This window comes from Schistocerca nitens, chromosome 4 (genome assembly GCF_023898315.1).
Source record: "Schistocerca nitens isolate TAMUIC-IGC-003100 chromosome 4, iqSchNite1.1, whole genome shotgun sequence".
Taxonomy (NCBI): domain Eukaryota; kingdom Metazoa; phylum Arthropoda; class Insecta; order Orthoptera; family Acrididae; genus Schistocerca; species Schistocerca nitens.
The window spans coordinates 596699477-596716935 of record NC_064617.1 but is presented as its reverse complement, the minus strand read 5'-3'; the positions used below and the strand labels follow the sequence as shown (position 1 = coordinate 596716935).

The following is a 17459-nucleotide window of genomic DNA, read 5'->3' as shown; positions in this document are numbered from 1 at the left end:
AAATGATGACTCAAATGGGCACGTGACCATCGGCACTGGAAGTTCGCGCTATGCCATTTTTCATCGTGCCGATGGGAGCGCGCGAAGTCTCCTCTACCCGGGGAATAGCTCTTGTCATCTGTACTACGGGACGGAGACAAGCTGACCGAGGCTGCATTATACTGTGTAGAACATTCACCTGGGCATCGATGGGTTCAGTGGAGCTCGAGCAAGGCACCATGACGGCCAAGGAGAAATATTCACTGTTTGCAGAGCACGTACACCCCTCCATGACGATTGTTTTTAAACAGGATTATGCGCCATGTCCCAAGGCATGGAACATGACGGAGTGGTTCGAGAAACAAAGTAGCGAGTTCCGGTTGAGGTGCTTTCCCCGGCCCCTACCAACTCGCCAGATCTGAATCCGATAGAACAAACCTGGTTATTGAATGGGTCGTCAGGGCTTATCGCCCCCCCCCTCCGGAATTTACGGGAATTAGGTGAGTTGTATATGCAGATATGGTTCCAATACCCTCAAGCGATCTACGATGACCTCATTGCTTCCATGCCACGATGCGTCGCCGCTGTTATACGTGCCAAAGGTGGACATACCGGCTGTAAGGTCGGCGGTCATAATGTTCTGGCTGAACAGTGTATCTATAGAGATTACAAGTTTAATGTGAGGTCCTATGGCTGTGCTCAAAATGAGTCCTGGTGAAAGTGTAGCAAGCAGCAGGTACATGCCGAAAAGTGATTTGGAGAGGCTTTGATTAATGCAGTTACTCTGCCGTGGTGTATTGGGAAGCCTGATTGGTATTTATTGGGATATAGGTTTTAAGATACAAGCCACAGTCATATTAATTTGATCACCTGTCACAAGTCTCATTAACTATGCAGCGTGGAAGAAAATCACTGAGGTTTTGGAAGGTACCGACAAGGATATTGAGCCGTGCCGACTCCCGTGCCGTGCACAGCGCGCTATGTTCAGATGGCTCTGAGCACTATGGGACTTGACTTCTGAGATCATCTGTCCACTAGAACTTAGAGCTACTTAAACCTAACTAACCTAAGGACATCACACACATCCATGCCCGAGGCAGGATTCGAACCTGCGACAGTAGCAGTCGCGCAGTGCCAGACCGAAGCGCCTAGAACCGCTCGGCCAAATCGGCCGGCTGTCACTAACAGCCCAATCGAGCTAGACCAGGGGAGTCTCATAGCTAGAAACTCATTGTTATTCCACCAACGTACTTACATTGTGAGCTTTTATGACATATTGCATTGTCCCACTGGTAGATGCTATCTCACCAAGGAAAAACAAACTGCATGTTTCTGGTCGTCATGTTCCCCAGTATAGATGCATTGTGCCTTCCGAACGACGATATCACCCAGGGAATCCCACGGAAACATACCCCAAATCATAACGATCCCTCCCCCGGTCTCGATCCTTACTATTGTTGCAGGCCACTTGTCCAATGGAACGTAACACGTAATTCATTTGAAAAGGCCACCTTTCCAAACATTGGTCGTCCAATTGCGGTACTGGTGTGCAAATCTCAGCCTTCGTAGCCTATGAACAGCAGTTGACAGGGGTGCATGAATCAGGCGCCTGCTGTGAAAGTCCACACGCAGCAACTTTCGCTGAACAGTCGTTGAGAAGACGTAGCCCCTTGGTTCATCTCGGTGGTCAGTTGCTCAACAGCTGCACGCCTGTGCATCCATACACGTCTCCTCAGCCGTTGTTGACCCCTGTTATCTATGACCTGTGGTGCACCACAATAATTCGGCACTAGTTTTGGATAGCGCCAATCTGTCATGCACGGTACGTTTTAACCACGGCGGCAAGCGATCTGTTTACAGACTTAACAGTTTTGGAATTACTTCCACCCCGGCACGAAAGTCAATGACCCACCGTATATTCACCATGTCAGAAGAATACTTTGCTCTTAAAAACTTTTCCAGGATAAATAAACAATCGTAAGAGACTGGTAGCGTTTTCACTAAGCCAAAAAGAATCACAAACTGATATTCATACAGGTATTGACGGAAAATGCAAAATCGTTAACTTTTGTGGCCATTGAATTGAATGTGACGCTGCAGTGCAATTTCACCGCGCCATTGACAAGGATGACAAGGATCGTAAACAGTGGACATGTCGACACCAGGGCAAAAAGTGTTGGCGAATTTCATTCCGTGTATTCAGTTGGAGAGTAACTATGCCTCGCAGAAAGGCGTTTGAACAACGTACGCAAGTGTAAGCATTTGAGAGACGAAATGTAATTGAGCTCAAACAAGCCGGTTGGGATAATCGGTGAATCGCTTAACATTTGGATAGGAGAGATGCCACTATTTGACGATGTTGGCAGGAATGGGTGAATCAAGGCCGGACACAGAGTCAAAAAGGAAGCGGTCGGCCTAGGGAGATAACAGAACGTGAGGACCGAGCAGTAATCAGAGAGGCACCTGGATTCGTCATTATCATCGATGCGACGTGCAAGTGGTACTTCAGTCACCACAAAGATCATTAATAAACGGCTCGAAGAAAGGGGACTGACCTCACGGAACCCCTGCGCCGACTTCTGTTCACCCAGGAGCCGGTTTGCAGTGATGTCGGGCATATTCGGCCTGGAATCCCATTGAATGAAGTAGAATTGGTCTTCAGTGATGACTCTCGCTTCGAAATGAGCCCAAATGACCATCGAAGACGTGTCTGGAGACGTTCCTGATAGCGGTGGGATACCAACCTGACTGAAGACCGCCATAAACTCTACGACCCGACAGCCAGGTGTGGTGGTCTGGGTACGAGTTCATTTCTTAGCGGGACGCCTTTGGTTGTTATCCTGACACCATTACAGCACAGCGATACGTCGATTATATTCTACGCCCCGGCTTGTTCCCCTTCACGGCAAGCCATCCTCGCTTTCCATTTCAGCAATGTGAAGCCCGCCCGCACACAACGACAGTGTATACCGCTTGTCTTCGTGTTTGCCAAAAACCTACATCGGTCAGCAAGGTTGCTGGACCTCTCCCCAGTTGAGAGCTTTGCAGTATTATGGGTCGCTCCCCCCCCCCCCCCCCTCCAACCAAATCGAAATTTTGACGATATAACGAGCCAGGTGGACAGAATTGGGCTCGAAATCCCTCAGGAGGACAACCAACAACTCTGTCAATCAATGCCAAGTCGAATAACTGCTTTCATAAGGGACAGAGGTGAACCAACGACTTATTGACTTGGTAAATAATCTTGTAAAGCTCTTTCTCTCGAATAAATCATCCTATTTTTCTGGAATTTTAATCATTTGTTTGTATGTACATATACATCACATCTATTGGTTTCCATCTTAATCTCATAAATCATTCTAGTGCGTCGTTTTTTTGTCTTACAGTGTAGTATTTATCTGAGACCGGACATCTTTCCCTGTCTGAAACGCCTTTGTTTGTTTACGTTTCTGGAGCCTCAATTTGCGTTTAATTTCATCCTCTGTACCACTTTTTACACTAAAAGCTGAATGAGACAGTAGATCGTTTTTTGGTGCATCTACCTTCGGTCAGTCAGACATCTCCATCGATACAGTAAACAGATACAGAACTACCGACACCAGAAGTGTCGTTTTAATGCAACAATCAATTTTTTCTAGCTGCGCTCATTCCACTGGTGGAGTGGTAAGTTCAGTGAGAACTTAACGGGACTACAATTCTTATCATTTTACAGCAAACCTTATCGGCGTATAAAGACAAAATAACGTGTCACGTGAGGAATGGTTTCTTAGGACACTATCCTGCATTGAAATTTGTGTGTCTTGCCAAGTTCTCACAGTCATTCATGAGCAGAATTCCTCAATACAACTGTTTCATTATCAAAAACACCTACTTCATTCAATAAATGATACTGTTTTCTTTTTTTTCAGATGATCAGTGATGGTATATTTACATGGAAAACAGACGAGTCCATTAGGAGGTACAACGATACACAAGCTATTTATTACTATCTCTTTTCGTACAGAGGAAAATATAGTATGTCAGATATATATGCAATTAGAGACGTAAATATAGGTAAGAGAATGACGGAGGATTTTCCGATGTTATATGCATGCCTAGAATCAGCGAAGCCCTTAACATTATCACATACAAGGTGACAATTATTGAACTATATGAAACAAAATCGTCATAACTTCTGAACGGTTTACTTTAGGAAGTCCAAACTACATGGATGGCCCGGGGCATATAGGATTTTTTAAGTATGCGCATGTATGGTTTGGTTTCATTTGAACAGGTTCGTCAATAAGCAAAATTGGCGCGTTTTGGGGACTGAGAATCCGCATTTTCCGATCGAAAAGTCTCTTCACCATCGACAGATGACTGTGTGGTGTGAAATGTCCAGTCACGGAATAATCGGTGCGATGTTCCGTGATGGCACGGTGACTAACGAGCGGTACGTGAAATTTTTGGATGATGATTTCATCCCCATTATCCAAAGTGACACTGATTTCGACAAGATGTGGTTCATGCAAGACGGTGCTCGACCCCATCGAAGCAGGAGAGTGTTTGATGTCCTGGAGGAGCACTTTGGGGACCGCATTGTGGCTCTGGGTACCCAAACGACACTGGCATAAGCCTCGATTGGCCACCGTGTTCTCCGGATCAGAATACGTTCGACTCCGTTTTGTGGGGCTATGTTAAAGACGAGATGTACTTCAATAGCCCCAAAACCATTGCTGAGCTGAAATCAACCATTCAGGAGGTCATCGATATTCCGACACTTCATTGGGTCATGTAGAATTTCGCTATTCGTCTGCGCCACATCATCGCCAATGATGGCAGACATATTGGAGATGTCATAACTTAAATCTGAATATCTGTAGTGGCGTTTACATGTTGAATAAAGTGTGTGCACGCCGTAGTTAGAAACTAATTTAAGTTTTTTTCTTATAGTTCAATAATTGTCACCCTCTATTTACAAAGGAAAAACATGTGAATGAACACACGCGATTTCTTTATTCTTAATATCATGTAATTATACTACGTGATGTCTATAGCTATTACTGGCATAATGTAGTACGAAATAACAATTATCTTTATTTCACGATAAATACCAGTGCCTACGTAACATTTCTACAAAATTATTAGAAGTTTTTCGAAGGGCCACTATGGCATGTCACTTGATACTTTTGCGTCCTCTTCTCTAATAACTTTTCCAAGTTTTCATGATTTATAATCTGTCTTCTAACTTTCCCAAGGCAAGAAATAGGACGGCGTTAGTTGGGGACTTCACTCTGATAAACGTTCATGCCACCATATAAATTTTCGTCCGCAGCTCGTGGTCGTGAGGTAGCGTTCTCGCTTCCCACGCCCGGGTTCGTGGGTTCGATTCCCGGCGGGGTCAGGGATTTTCTCTGCCTTGTGGCGACTGGGTGTTGTGTGATGTCCTTAGGTTAGTTAGGTTTAAGTAGTTCTAAGTTCTAGGAGAATGATGACCATAGATGTTAAGTCCTATAGTGCTCAGAGGCATATAATTTTCCGTCCTTAGGATACGTACACATATTTTCGTTACGAAATTGACATCACAAAATCTTTTAGAGAAAAGAACGGAGGAATACTAGATACTTGATTTTTGCTGAGCTGCAGAAGATCAGAGACACACTTCCACAAAATCAGTTTTGGTGCGGCACAAGGAATTTTTTTGGTCAAATGGCAACGTGGAAATAAGAAATACAATCATATTATCTTAGTGAAAATATGGAGCAAACTTTAATCACAAATAGCAGACACAAGCCATTATGCCACATTATGGTAGAAACTCTCTTCAATTCTACATGTAACTCAAGCTTTTAATGCATCAGGAAGAAAACGTGGTAACCAGAGAAAATAAGTCACAAGACTGTAACCTATATACTCTTCTTCTTGTGGATGATGCCTTTATTGATCCGTTGTTCTCGGAACAAACAAGTTTGTTAAATATGGGGCAAAATAATGAATACAAGGAAAATCCGATACTTTCAAAATCGATAAAATGTGGAGGACGACCTGGACATTGAAACATAGAGGACTACAGCCTGGATACGTTTTGAGTATTTGAGAATAACTAAGACATCAGGGGCATATGCCTGTCGTTTGCCCAAACGACGTAACCAGGCAGAATCAATCTGCAATACATAAACTGAATTCTGCGTTTTGGTCCTCAAAAACGATAAAAGATGTCACACAATATCTACAGTAAAGTTGAACATTTCAGAACACCTGAAACAAAGACGTGAGTTTTGAAGGAGATATAATGCAAATGAATTCTCAGACTTAAAATCAAATTATGGAACGTAAGCAATAACATTTCTGGGATAAGATGATAAAGCTATAACAAGATAATAGCTATATGAGAATAAAGTGGAAAATCGTAGATACAACTGGAAAGTAACGTCTACCATAGCACGAATATGTCGAGAAAGTGAGTTGTAGAATATGTTGAGAAAGTGAGTTGTAGAATATGGCCTAAAAAGGCTGGGGAAATGCAATGTTTCTATGGGAAGGGCTCTATGAAGGGGAACGGCAAGATAAATGAGAAATGAAGTAGCTTGGACGGTTATCCATTGACTGATTTCATAGGACTTACCTGCTGAACAATTCGCAATTTCTGAAAATCTGGCCAGGGTATGCCTTATTAAGTGTTTGTGTAAGGTGACTGCCGAATAGAGTTGTGTCTAATGATGCATGAAGCGTACATATACTAAGATTATAAATGCGAAGATAACTGTCTGTAACATTAGTACGACTAAATGGCTGAATCTATTTCCATGATATCTGGTATAGAGATAGCGTTAACCCTGATAAAGAACACAGGCTACTTCAGAAAGAAAAACAGTCGATCACGTAGACTGTGAAACAAGGGCTGGGACACCTTTGTTTACATCAGTAAACATAAAGCATGTTAAATAAGTATTAAATGTGTTGCATAAAGTAAACTGTGTAATCTACAGCTTTTTCGATAGCACGTTGCATAGATGTGCGCTCCTGCTGATCACGCCCCTCCGCATGCAGTGCAAGACAGTGAGCCTGCCAATGCTGCATCGCCGTGTGTTGTGGCCGAGAGGGTTGGTGGAGGGGGAGGGGGGGGGGATCGTGGGGGAGGGGCAGGGAACTGCGCTGTTTTTCTTGTTGTTGTGGTCTTCGGTCCTGAGACTGGTTTGATGCAGCTCTCCATGCTACTCTATCCTGTGCAAGCTTCTTCATCTCCCAGTACCTACTGCAACCTACATCCTTCTGAATCTGCTTACTGTATTCATCTCTTTGCCTCCCTCTACGATTTTTACTAAATTGGTGATCCCTTCACGTCTCAGAACATGTCCTACCAACCGATCCCTTCTTCTAGTCAAGTTGTGCCACAAACTCCTCTTCTCCACATTTCGATTCTATACCTCCTCATTAGTTATGTGATCTACCCATGTAATCTTCAGCATTCTTCTGCATCACCACATTTCGAAAGCTTCTATTCTCTTGTCCAAACTATTTATCGTCCATGTTTCACTTCCATACATGGCTACACTACATACAAATACTTACAGAAAACACTTCCTGACACTTAAATCTATACTCGATGTTAACAAATTTCTCTTCTTCAGAAACCCTTTCCTTGCCATTGCCAGTCTACATTTTATATCCTCTCTACTTCGACCATCATCAGTCATTTTTCTCCCCCTAAATAGCAAAACTCCTTTACTACTTTAAATGTCTCATTTCCTAACCTAATTCCTTCAGCGTCACCCGACTTAATTCGACTACATTCCATTATCCCCATTTTGCTTTTGTTGATGTTCATCTTATATCCTCCTTTCAATACACTGTCCATTCTGTTCAACTGCTCTTCCAAGTCCTTTGCTGTCTCTGACAGAATTACAATGTCATCGGTGAAACTCAAATTTTTTACTTCTTCTCCGTGGATTTAAATACCTACTTCAATTTTTCCTTTTGTTTCCTTTACTGCTATTGAATAACATCGGGGAGAGGCTACAACACTGTCTCACTCCCTTCCGAACCACTGCTTCCCTTTCATGTCCCTCGACTCTTACAACTGCCATTTGGTTTCTGTACAAATTGTAAATAGCCGCTCCCTGTATTTTACCGCTGCCACCTTCAGAATTTGAAAGAGAGTATTCCAGTCGACACTGTCAAAAGCTTTCACTAAATCTACAAATGTTAGGAATATAGGCTTGCCTTTCCTTAATCTATCTTCTAAGATAAGTCGTAGGGTCAGTATTGCCTCACGAGTTCCAGTATTTCTACGGAATCCAAACTGATCTTCTCCCGAGGACGGATTTTACTAGTGTTTCCATTCGTCTGTAAAGAATTCGCGTTAGTTTTTGGCAGGCGTGACTTACTAAACTAGTTCGGTAATTTTCACATCTGTCAGCAGCTGCTTTCTTTGGGATTGGAATCACTATATTCTTCTTGAAGTCTGATGGTATTTCGCCTGTCTCACACATCTTGCTCAGCAGATGGTAGAGTTTTGTCAGGACTGTCTCCCAAGGCTGTCAGAAGTTCTAATGGAACGTTGTCTACGCCCAGGGCCTTGTTCCGACTCAGGTCTTTCAGTGCTCTGTCATACTCTTCATGCAGTATCATATCTTCCATTTCATCTTCATCTACATCCTCTTCCATTTCCATAATATTGTCCTCAAGTACATTGCCCTTGTATAGACCCTCTATATACTCCTTCCACCTTTCTGCTTTCCCTTTTTTGCTTAGAACTGGGTTGCCATCTGAGCTCTTGATGTTCATGCAAGTGGTTCTCTTATCTCCAAAGGTCTCTTTAATTTTCCTGTAGGCAGTATCCATCTTACCCCTAGTGAGATAAGCCTCTATATCCTTACATTTGTCCTCTAGCCATCCCTGCTTAGCCAATTTGCACTTCTGTCGATCTCATTTTTGAGACGTTTGTATTCCTTTTTGCCTGCTTCATTTACTGCATTTTTATATTTTCTCCTTTCATCAATTAAATTCAATATTTCTTCTGCTATCCAAGGATTTCTATTCGTCTTTTTACCTGCTTGATCCCTCAAAGCTACCCATTCTTCTTCTATTGTATTTCTTTCCCCCATTCCTGTCAGTTGTTCCATTACGCTCTCCCTGAAACTCTGTACAACCTCTGGTTCTTTCAGTTTATCCAGGTCCCATCTCCTTAAATTCCCACCTTTTTGCAGTTTCTTCGGTTTTAATCTACAGTTCATAACCAATAGCTTGTTGCCAGAGTCTACATCTGCCCCTGGAAATGTCTTACAATTTAAAATCTGGTTCCTAACTCTCTGTCTTACCATTATATAATCTATCTGTTACCTTCTAGTATCTCCAGGATTCTTCCATGTATACAACATTCTTTTTTTATTCTTGAACCAGGTGGTAGCTATGATTAAGTTATGCTCTGTGCAAAATTCTACCAGGCGGCTTATCTTTCATTTCTTACCCCCAATCCATATTCACCTACTATGTTTCCTTCTCTTCCTTTTCCTACTTTCGAATTCCAGTCACATATGACTATCAAATTTTCGTCTCCCTTCACTATCTGAATAATTTCTTTTATCTCATCATACATTTCATCAATTTCTTCTTCATCTGCAGAGCTAGTTGGCGTATAAACTTGTACTACTGTAGTAGGCGTGGGCTTCGTGTCTATCTAGGTCACAATAATGCGTTCACTATGCTGTTTGTAGTAACTTACCCGCGCTCCTATTTTTTTATTTATTATTAAACCTCCTCCTGCATTACCCCTATTTGATTTTGTATTTATAACCTTGTATTCAACTGACCATAGGTCTTGTTGCTCCTGCCACCGAACTTCACTAATTCCCACTATATCTGGCTTTAACCTATCCATTTCCCTTTTTAAATTTTCTAACCTACATTCCCAATTAAGGGATCTGGCATTCCACACTCCGATCCGTAGAACGCCAATTTTCTTTCTCCTGATAACAACGTCCTCCTGACAAGGGAACCTCCCCATCGCACCCCCCTCAGATTTAGTTATAAGTTGGTACAGTGGGTAGGCCTTGAAAAACTGAACACAGATCAATCAAGAAAACAGGAAGAAGTTGTGTGGAACTATGAAAAAATAAGCAAAATATACAAACTGAGTAGTCCACGTGAAAGATAGGCAACATCAAGGATAGTGTAGGCGCAAGGTCGTCGTGGTCCCGTGGTTAGCGTGAGCAGCTGCGGAACGAGAGGTCCTTGGTTCAAGTCTTCCCTCGAGTGAAAAGTTTAATTTTTTATTTTCAGACAATTATTATCTGTCCGTCATCACTTTTTTGGCAGTGATTATCACATCCACAAGAAAACCTAAATCGGGCAAGGTAGAAAAATCTTTTTACGCATTCGCTAAGTTAGGTGCGTCGACAACATATTCCTGTCATTTGACGCACATGCCGTCACCAGTATCGTATAGAATATATCTTACGTGTTTTCCTGTGGACGAATCGGTTGACCTATGGCCTTCCGACAAATGTTTTCGGTTGCCATTGGAGAGGCACGTCCTTTCGTCTACTAATCGCACGGTTTTGCGGTGCGGTCGCAAAACATAGATACTAAACTTATTACAGTGAACAGAGACGTCAATGAACGAATGGACAGATCATAACTTTGCGAAAATAAAGAAAGTAAAATTTTCACCCGAGGGAAGACTAGAACCAAGAACCTCTCATTCCGCAGCTACTCGCGCTAACCACGGGACCACGGCGACCTTGTGCCCAGATTATACTTGATGTTGCCTATCTTACGCATGGAGTACTCAGTTTGTATATTTTGCTTATTTTTTACATAGTTCCACACAACTTCTTCCTGTTTTCTTGATTGATCTGTGTTCAGTTTTTCGAGGCCTATCCACTGTGCCAACTTATAACTAAATCTGAGGGGGGTGCGATGGGGAGGTTCCCTTGTGAGCAGTCCCCGCCCGGAGATCCGAATGGGGGACTATTTTACCTCCGGAATATTTTATCCAAGAGGACGCCATTATCATTTAACCATACAGTAAAGCTTCATGCCCTCGGGAAAAATTACGGCTATAATTTCCCCTTGCTTTCAGCAGTTCGCAGTACTAGCACAGCAAGGCCGGTTTCGTTAGTATTACATGGCCAGATCAGTCAATCTTCCAGACTGTTGCCCCTGCAACTACTGAAAAGGCTGCTGCCCCTCTTCAGGAACCACACGTTTGTCTGGCCTCTCGACAGATTCCCCTCCATTGTGGTTGCACCTACGGTAAACCCATCTGTATCGCTGAGGCACGCAAGCCTCCCCACCAACGGCAACAAGGTCCATGGTTGGGGGGGGGGGAGGGGGAGCTGCGCATCACGAGCTATTTCCATCCAAAGGGACAGGCACGTGAGTGCAGCTAACGTTATTGCATGTACAACACCTAATTTAACCCTCCTCTATGTCCGATGCCGCTAATGCACGCTGGAGCGGTGGCACTCGATGCTGAGGTAAGCCCATTCCTATCTTGTATTTGGTCGGCAGGGAAGGAAAGGTGGTGGCACTAAGTCCCTGATCACCAGACCTTATACCAGTGTGCCAGTTTAAATAGCAAACCGCTCTGCAGTGTTTCATGAACTGAGGCCATGTCACCTCCGTCCGTCGGTTGGGGCCGTAAAAAATAAAACTAATAGCTTACTTAGTCACCATCAACCATCATAACAACACTACTGATGTGCGAACTCAGCCACAGGTAACAAATAGTGTTAAATAATTGCAGTATTTTCTAACAACAAGGCAATCAAGTATGTCTAATATTTGTGCATTATATATCTACACATTAACAAGCCATCAGGAATGTATATACCCGAACGAGAAGTATCTCAGATACAGTAAAGACAGGGGCGGACCAGTGGTACAAATGTTTGTCAACTGGACATTCCATGTCCTCTGTAAAAATAGCTTCGTAATGAAACTGAGCAAAAGGGCTGCATTAAACCATGGAATGTTACTCAATTTTTTTTCTTTTTAATTCATGCTAACAGGGAACCACGCGTGTAACGTAGTCATCGTCAATTTCTCTTGGTTATCCTTCATAGTCACCCACGTGACTGACTGCTAACGACTCTTCAAAAACGAGGCGAAAGTAGCAGCTTTGATCGCCCCTGTAAGACGTCTATTCTCTAACTGCTGCGTGACTAAATTCGCACTCTTTATATTCTAGCAAGTTTTCTTATATGTCCTCAAGTCCGCTGATGTGTGTGTGTCTCCAAACAAAAGTAGGAGTATATTACTGGCATGCTTAAATCTAGTTCCGTCTGTCACATGGTGAATGCTGTGCTGTAACTGACCAAGTAGAAAGTACCGGATTAAAAAGGGCATAAGACAGGGATGTAGTCTTTCATCCTATTGTTCAATCTATACACGGAAGAAGCAATTATGGAAATAAAAGAAACCTCCAATGGTGTAATTAAAATTCAATGTGAAAGGATATTACTCATAAGATTTGCTGATAAATTGGAATCCTCAGCGAAGACGAAGAAGAATTACAGTATCTGCTGAATGAATTGGACAGTCTAAAGAGTGTATAATATGGACTGAGAGTTAACAGAAGAATGACGAAGGTACTGAAAAGTAGTAGACATGAGGAAAGTGAGGAACTTGACAGCAAGATTGCTGATCATGAAGCACATAAAATTAAGTATATAATTAAGTATATAATAAGCAGAATAAACGATGATGTCGGAGCAAGGAGAGCATAAAAAGAGGACTAGCGCAGGCAAAAAGGGCATTTTTGGCGACAGTAGAAATTTGTGAAAGTGTACTTTTGGAGTACAGCACTGCACGATAGTGAAACATGGACTGTGGGAAAACCGGAACGGAAGAGAGTCGGAACATCTGAGATGTGGTGCTACAGAAGAATGTTGAAAATTAGGTGGACTGCTAAGGTAAGAAATGAGGAGATTCTCCGCAGAATCAACGAGGAAAGTAATAAATGAAAAATATTGACAAGAAGGAGGGACAGGATGATAGTACATGTCATATTAGAGGGAGCTATAGAGGTTAAAACTGTAGAGGAAGACAGAAGTGGAATACATCCAGCAAATAATTGATGACAGAAGCAGCAAGTGTTAATCTGAGTTACAAAATATTGTCACATGGGAGGAATTCGTGTCGGGTCCCACGAAACCAGTCAGAAGAGTGATGACTAAAAAAAATTCAGTACATCAGTGAAGCTAATACCTCGTGCGTTATTCGTGCAACTGCAAATCAAGGAGTTACAAGTTACAGAATAAAAGTAAGCTGGAGATTTCAGTTAACTAAAAGTAGACAAAGAGGCCGCACTGATGAAGATATAAATATATTACTCCAATTGAAGATGGCTGAAAGCTCGAAAGATATTTTAACAGGAATAAGGTTACATAGAAAGTGGCTGGTTGCTGTATTTCGTCAATTATCCCATTCCGTTGTTTTTTAAACATCACTTCAAAATACAATAAAATGAATTCGTCTTGGGATGAATGTTTCACGTTGCAGTTGAGAGTGTACTGTTTAATCTACCTAGAGGATTAAAACAATGTACCGGACTGGGATTCGAAGCCAGCTAGCCAGAGTGAATAATGCTCTTACTGTGTGAACTATCCAGACACGATTAGTTCTCTCAGTACCTCATTCATAATTTTTAAACTTCACGGACGCTTTCCTATGTATCTTGCACGACAAGCAAACCAGAAAGAAATGGTAACATTAAGAAATGGATGAAATGCAGCCAAGGTATTGTTTATGAATTTCCATGCGATGAAATAACGCTTTACAACTACAGAAATATATAACAGTGCAAAATCGCATCCAGCTGCTCATCTACATCTACATCGATACTCCGCAAGCCACCTGACGGTGTGTGGCGGAGGTTCAATGTCAAGACTATTTTCTACTAACGTGTAATGTGATATTGTATTACACAGAGTTCATACGTTGTTGGTGCATGTTCGCCGTAACAAAACAAAACAGGTAACAGGTTGAACACCATATAGTGAGGGTAGAGTACCTTGAATCGACTGTAATAGTGTGTGGCATTGTAGCTGTTTTCTTATTTTTATGAAAGAAAACTGATTTTCCCTACATTGAGAAACCCATACTACGTTCTGCCAATAATAACATCCGTTTTATTTCATCTCTGACACTATTATATCATATCAAACACAAAAATAAAATTGTATGTTACCTGTTAGATGAAATCACTTTTTAGTACTGCACTGCGGCTGAGTAATGGCGCTGCTTTCTCTCCGATATCTAAATTTTTCAGTTTCGTCAGTCGACGTTGCTGCAGTTCGTTGACCAGAGTCAACATAGTCACTGAGTACACAGTGAAGTGACACGGCTATTCAGGCAGCTCACAAATCTAGGAACGACTCATAATGATGCCTCTGTCAACAGCACATTACAATCTTTCCTTTCTTTTCTTTGTTATGAATAATGGTAGCTATGACAAATTATTCAATGCCTTAAGACCTGATACCATTGTTTAACAATGCTGCTACATGCCTGACGTAACAAACATTTTCTCGTATTTAGTTAGTCTACCAGAAGTGACGGCTGGATTGCGAACACCTACGCAGTTTGCTCCCTGAGTGTGGCTCAGTCTTGCAACATTCATGGCAAATCACAGTTCAAAACCGTTGGTCATATTTGCTGGAATTAGCTAATCAATAGACAGTGAGAGACTTCTCATCAGATTAAAGTGAAATAATTTATTCGCGAGTGACGAACTCCCACCAAATGCCAGTCCACGGGAATACTTAAGCTACTGCTTTGATCTCGTGTGTGTTTTGAGAATAGTTTCCATATGTGAAGTCGATAGAATGTCAAGATGATAGTGGATACAACGAAAGTCCGATTCTCCAAATGAGTATTAGGTTTGGTGAATCCTGTGGCCAGCAGTGTTGACAATAATCATGCAGTACCTAGATGGTTTTTGTAGACCTGATGGGGACGATCTGTTAGATGATAATGAGTTGGCTTCATGAAATGTAAAGGCACCAGAGGGGCTATCAGGAAAACCAGTGTAAGCTATAGGGGAAGACGGGAAATACAAATTATATACAACAACCAAGTAAGAAAATTAAGGATCGAAGACTAAGTTCGAAGTGCTAGGATTATAAATGGTATAAGAGAGGAAGTAGTCTTTCGCCCCCTACTGTTCAACGATACATTGAGAAGCACTGATGAAAATAAAAGAAAGGTTCAAGAGTGGGTTTAAAATACTGGATGCAAAGATATCGGTGATACGATTTGCTGATAACGTTGTCATCATCAGTAAAAATGAGGAAGAACTGCTAACTCTCCAATCAAATAAACAGTCTAATGGGCACACACAATGGATTGGAACTAAAGAAAGAAAACTGAAAGTAATTAAGTATAGCAGAATTACACACACACACACACATACATACACACACACACACACACACACACACACGAAGCATTTTTCTCTCTTTTAAATTAAATATTCCCCCTCTTTGGACTTTTTTCTCGTCATTAGATGTTAACTCACAATCTTTTCTCGAAAAAGTATACATATTCAAGAGCTCGAACTTTTTTTGTCAGTAACTGTCACACGTGCATACAGTACGCATGTAACAGAGTAATTTCAGCTCTCACCTGCTGCTGCTTCTGAGAGATAGAGTCCACTGTAGAGAGTTACCTCTGCACATTTCAGCTATCCTAATTAGATGCAGCCTATCTAAAAGACTCTGTTAAGACAGAGACACACTAACATTCTGTGCTATGTGAAGGAGAAACTATAAATGGAGTACGAAGGAAAAACAAGTGTTCAAACAGAAAAACTATGATACATATAAAATTTTTGATAGAAAATTGTTTTTCCATACTCTTTTATTTACGTACAATTTTGTTTCCTGTACTTACATTATTTACATTTTTATAGGTATTTAAGGTATTCACATTTAATTTTTCCATGTTGTTTACGTTTCTTATAATCATATTTTTAAATCACTTACATAATTTTCCGATATTTACGTTATTTACAATCATCATTTTCCACGTGGTAAGCTCCAAGCCAGTATATTTACTTTGTTGGGGAAGATATGTTTGTTGTTCTGCACAGATAAAGAAATTTTATATTTTTCAGTGGTCGCATCAACTTCCTCACTGACTTTTAGAGTAAGTCTGATAAACCCACTTTCTTTAGAATTATAACTGATGCAAGAAGGATCAAGCAAGTTTTGTCTCTACATAGAAAGCGAACCTGCTGAATCCGCACATCCACTCATTCGCCTGGTGTGATTAAGTGAAAAAGTAGAAATGTAAATCATTATGAGCACACATCGGTTTGAACCACCTTCTTTCCCTATGTAAGGAAACAGATACACGTTCATTAATGTATCTCCAACTATGTTTCAACATTGTAAGCCATATTAAAACAGGGAAATAAAAAATCACAGTACCATTGCAAATGTCTAGTTACATAATTTTCGCACTGAAACGTAGCTACAAGCAAAACATTCGTATTAGTTCTCAGAGTCCTCATATTTCAGTGGTCACACACATAAAATCTATACTACTAGTCTCCAAAATTAAATAAAAACTTATATGTTACTTATGAGGGAAAGCAGGGATCCGCTGTTCGAGAGTTACTGGCAGTATTTAGTGCATAATACCCATATGCATTATATGAAGAAATAACTTTCAATGTATGTTTTTACAGGTGTTGCCCATGGAGATGAAGCGTTTTACTTATTTTCAAACAATCCATACATGCCAATAACTGGAGACCTACCGGCAAAGGATATTGAAATGGCTAAGAAGTTAACTAAACTATGGACAGACTTTGCAAAAACAGGGTGAGTTCATCAAAAACTCTACGGCACATTCGGTGACTTTAATCCTTGTTCTCTACAGTAACATTAATGTCACATTTAACTCCTGCCCAGAATTTCACATGTTATTGAATTACATATTCCGTAAGTACCCAACGCAACGAAACGAAATACTAGTTGTACATTTATCCAAGTTCTTGGGAGGAACTACTTCCAGTTTTGTGCTGCAGTCTTTAATAAAGTTCTTTTATAATAAAATATTCAGGGCACTGTCTTCTAATACAGCAACCAAAATGTCGAATCACAATAAGAGAACTAATGCAGCCTAAGAAAGATGACACAAAAACCAAAAAAGTGGAACACTGTGAAGCCTTTAGTATAAAATTCTGTGTAGCACAGTGGTAAGCAGAACTGAGAGACGAGGCCGGAGATACCACATAAACTCTATGGGTAATTGCTTTAGGGGTGTAAATGCTTAACAAAAATAATACAAAAGACGATTTCTATGTAAGAGAATGAAGGTATGAGCTTCCGAAGAAAAGTTATTGACTACATATTAATGGACGCGAAATGAGTTCAAAAAAATCAGATTAAAACGAATTATGTTTGAAATCTGACCTTTCAGAGTGCGGCTTAACCAACATCACGCAGGTGAGAGAATTGAACCAGGGTTTTAAGTGCATATGTTTCACC

The 17459-nt window shown here is 41.2% G+C and overlaps 1 protein-coding gene across 1 annotated transcript in view; it reads left to right on the top strand.

The window, feature by feature from the left end:
• LOC126252455 (juvenile hormone esterase-like) overlaps positions 1–17459 on the top strand; it is a 128740-nt gene that overhangs the window by 91422 nt on the left and 19859 nt on the right. Inside the window, exons 8-9 of the mRNA XM_049953350.1 lie at positions 3888–4032; positions 16655–16790. Of these exons, the coding sequence (XP_049809307.1) occupies positions 3888–4032; positions 16655–16790 (281 nt within the window). The remainder of the gene's footprint in view (positions 1–3887; positions 4033–16654; positions 16791–17459) is intronic.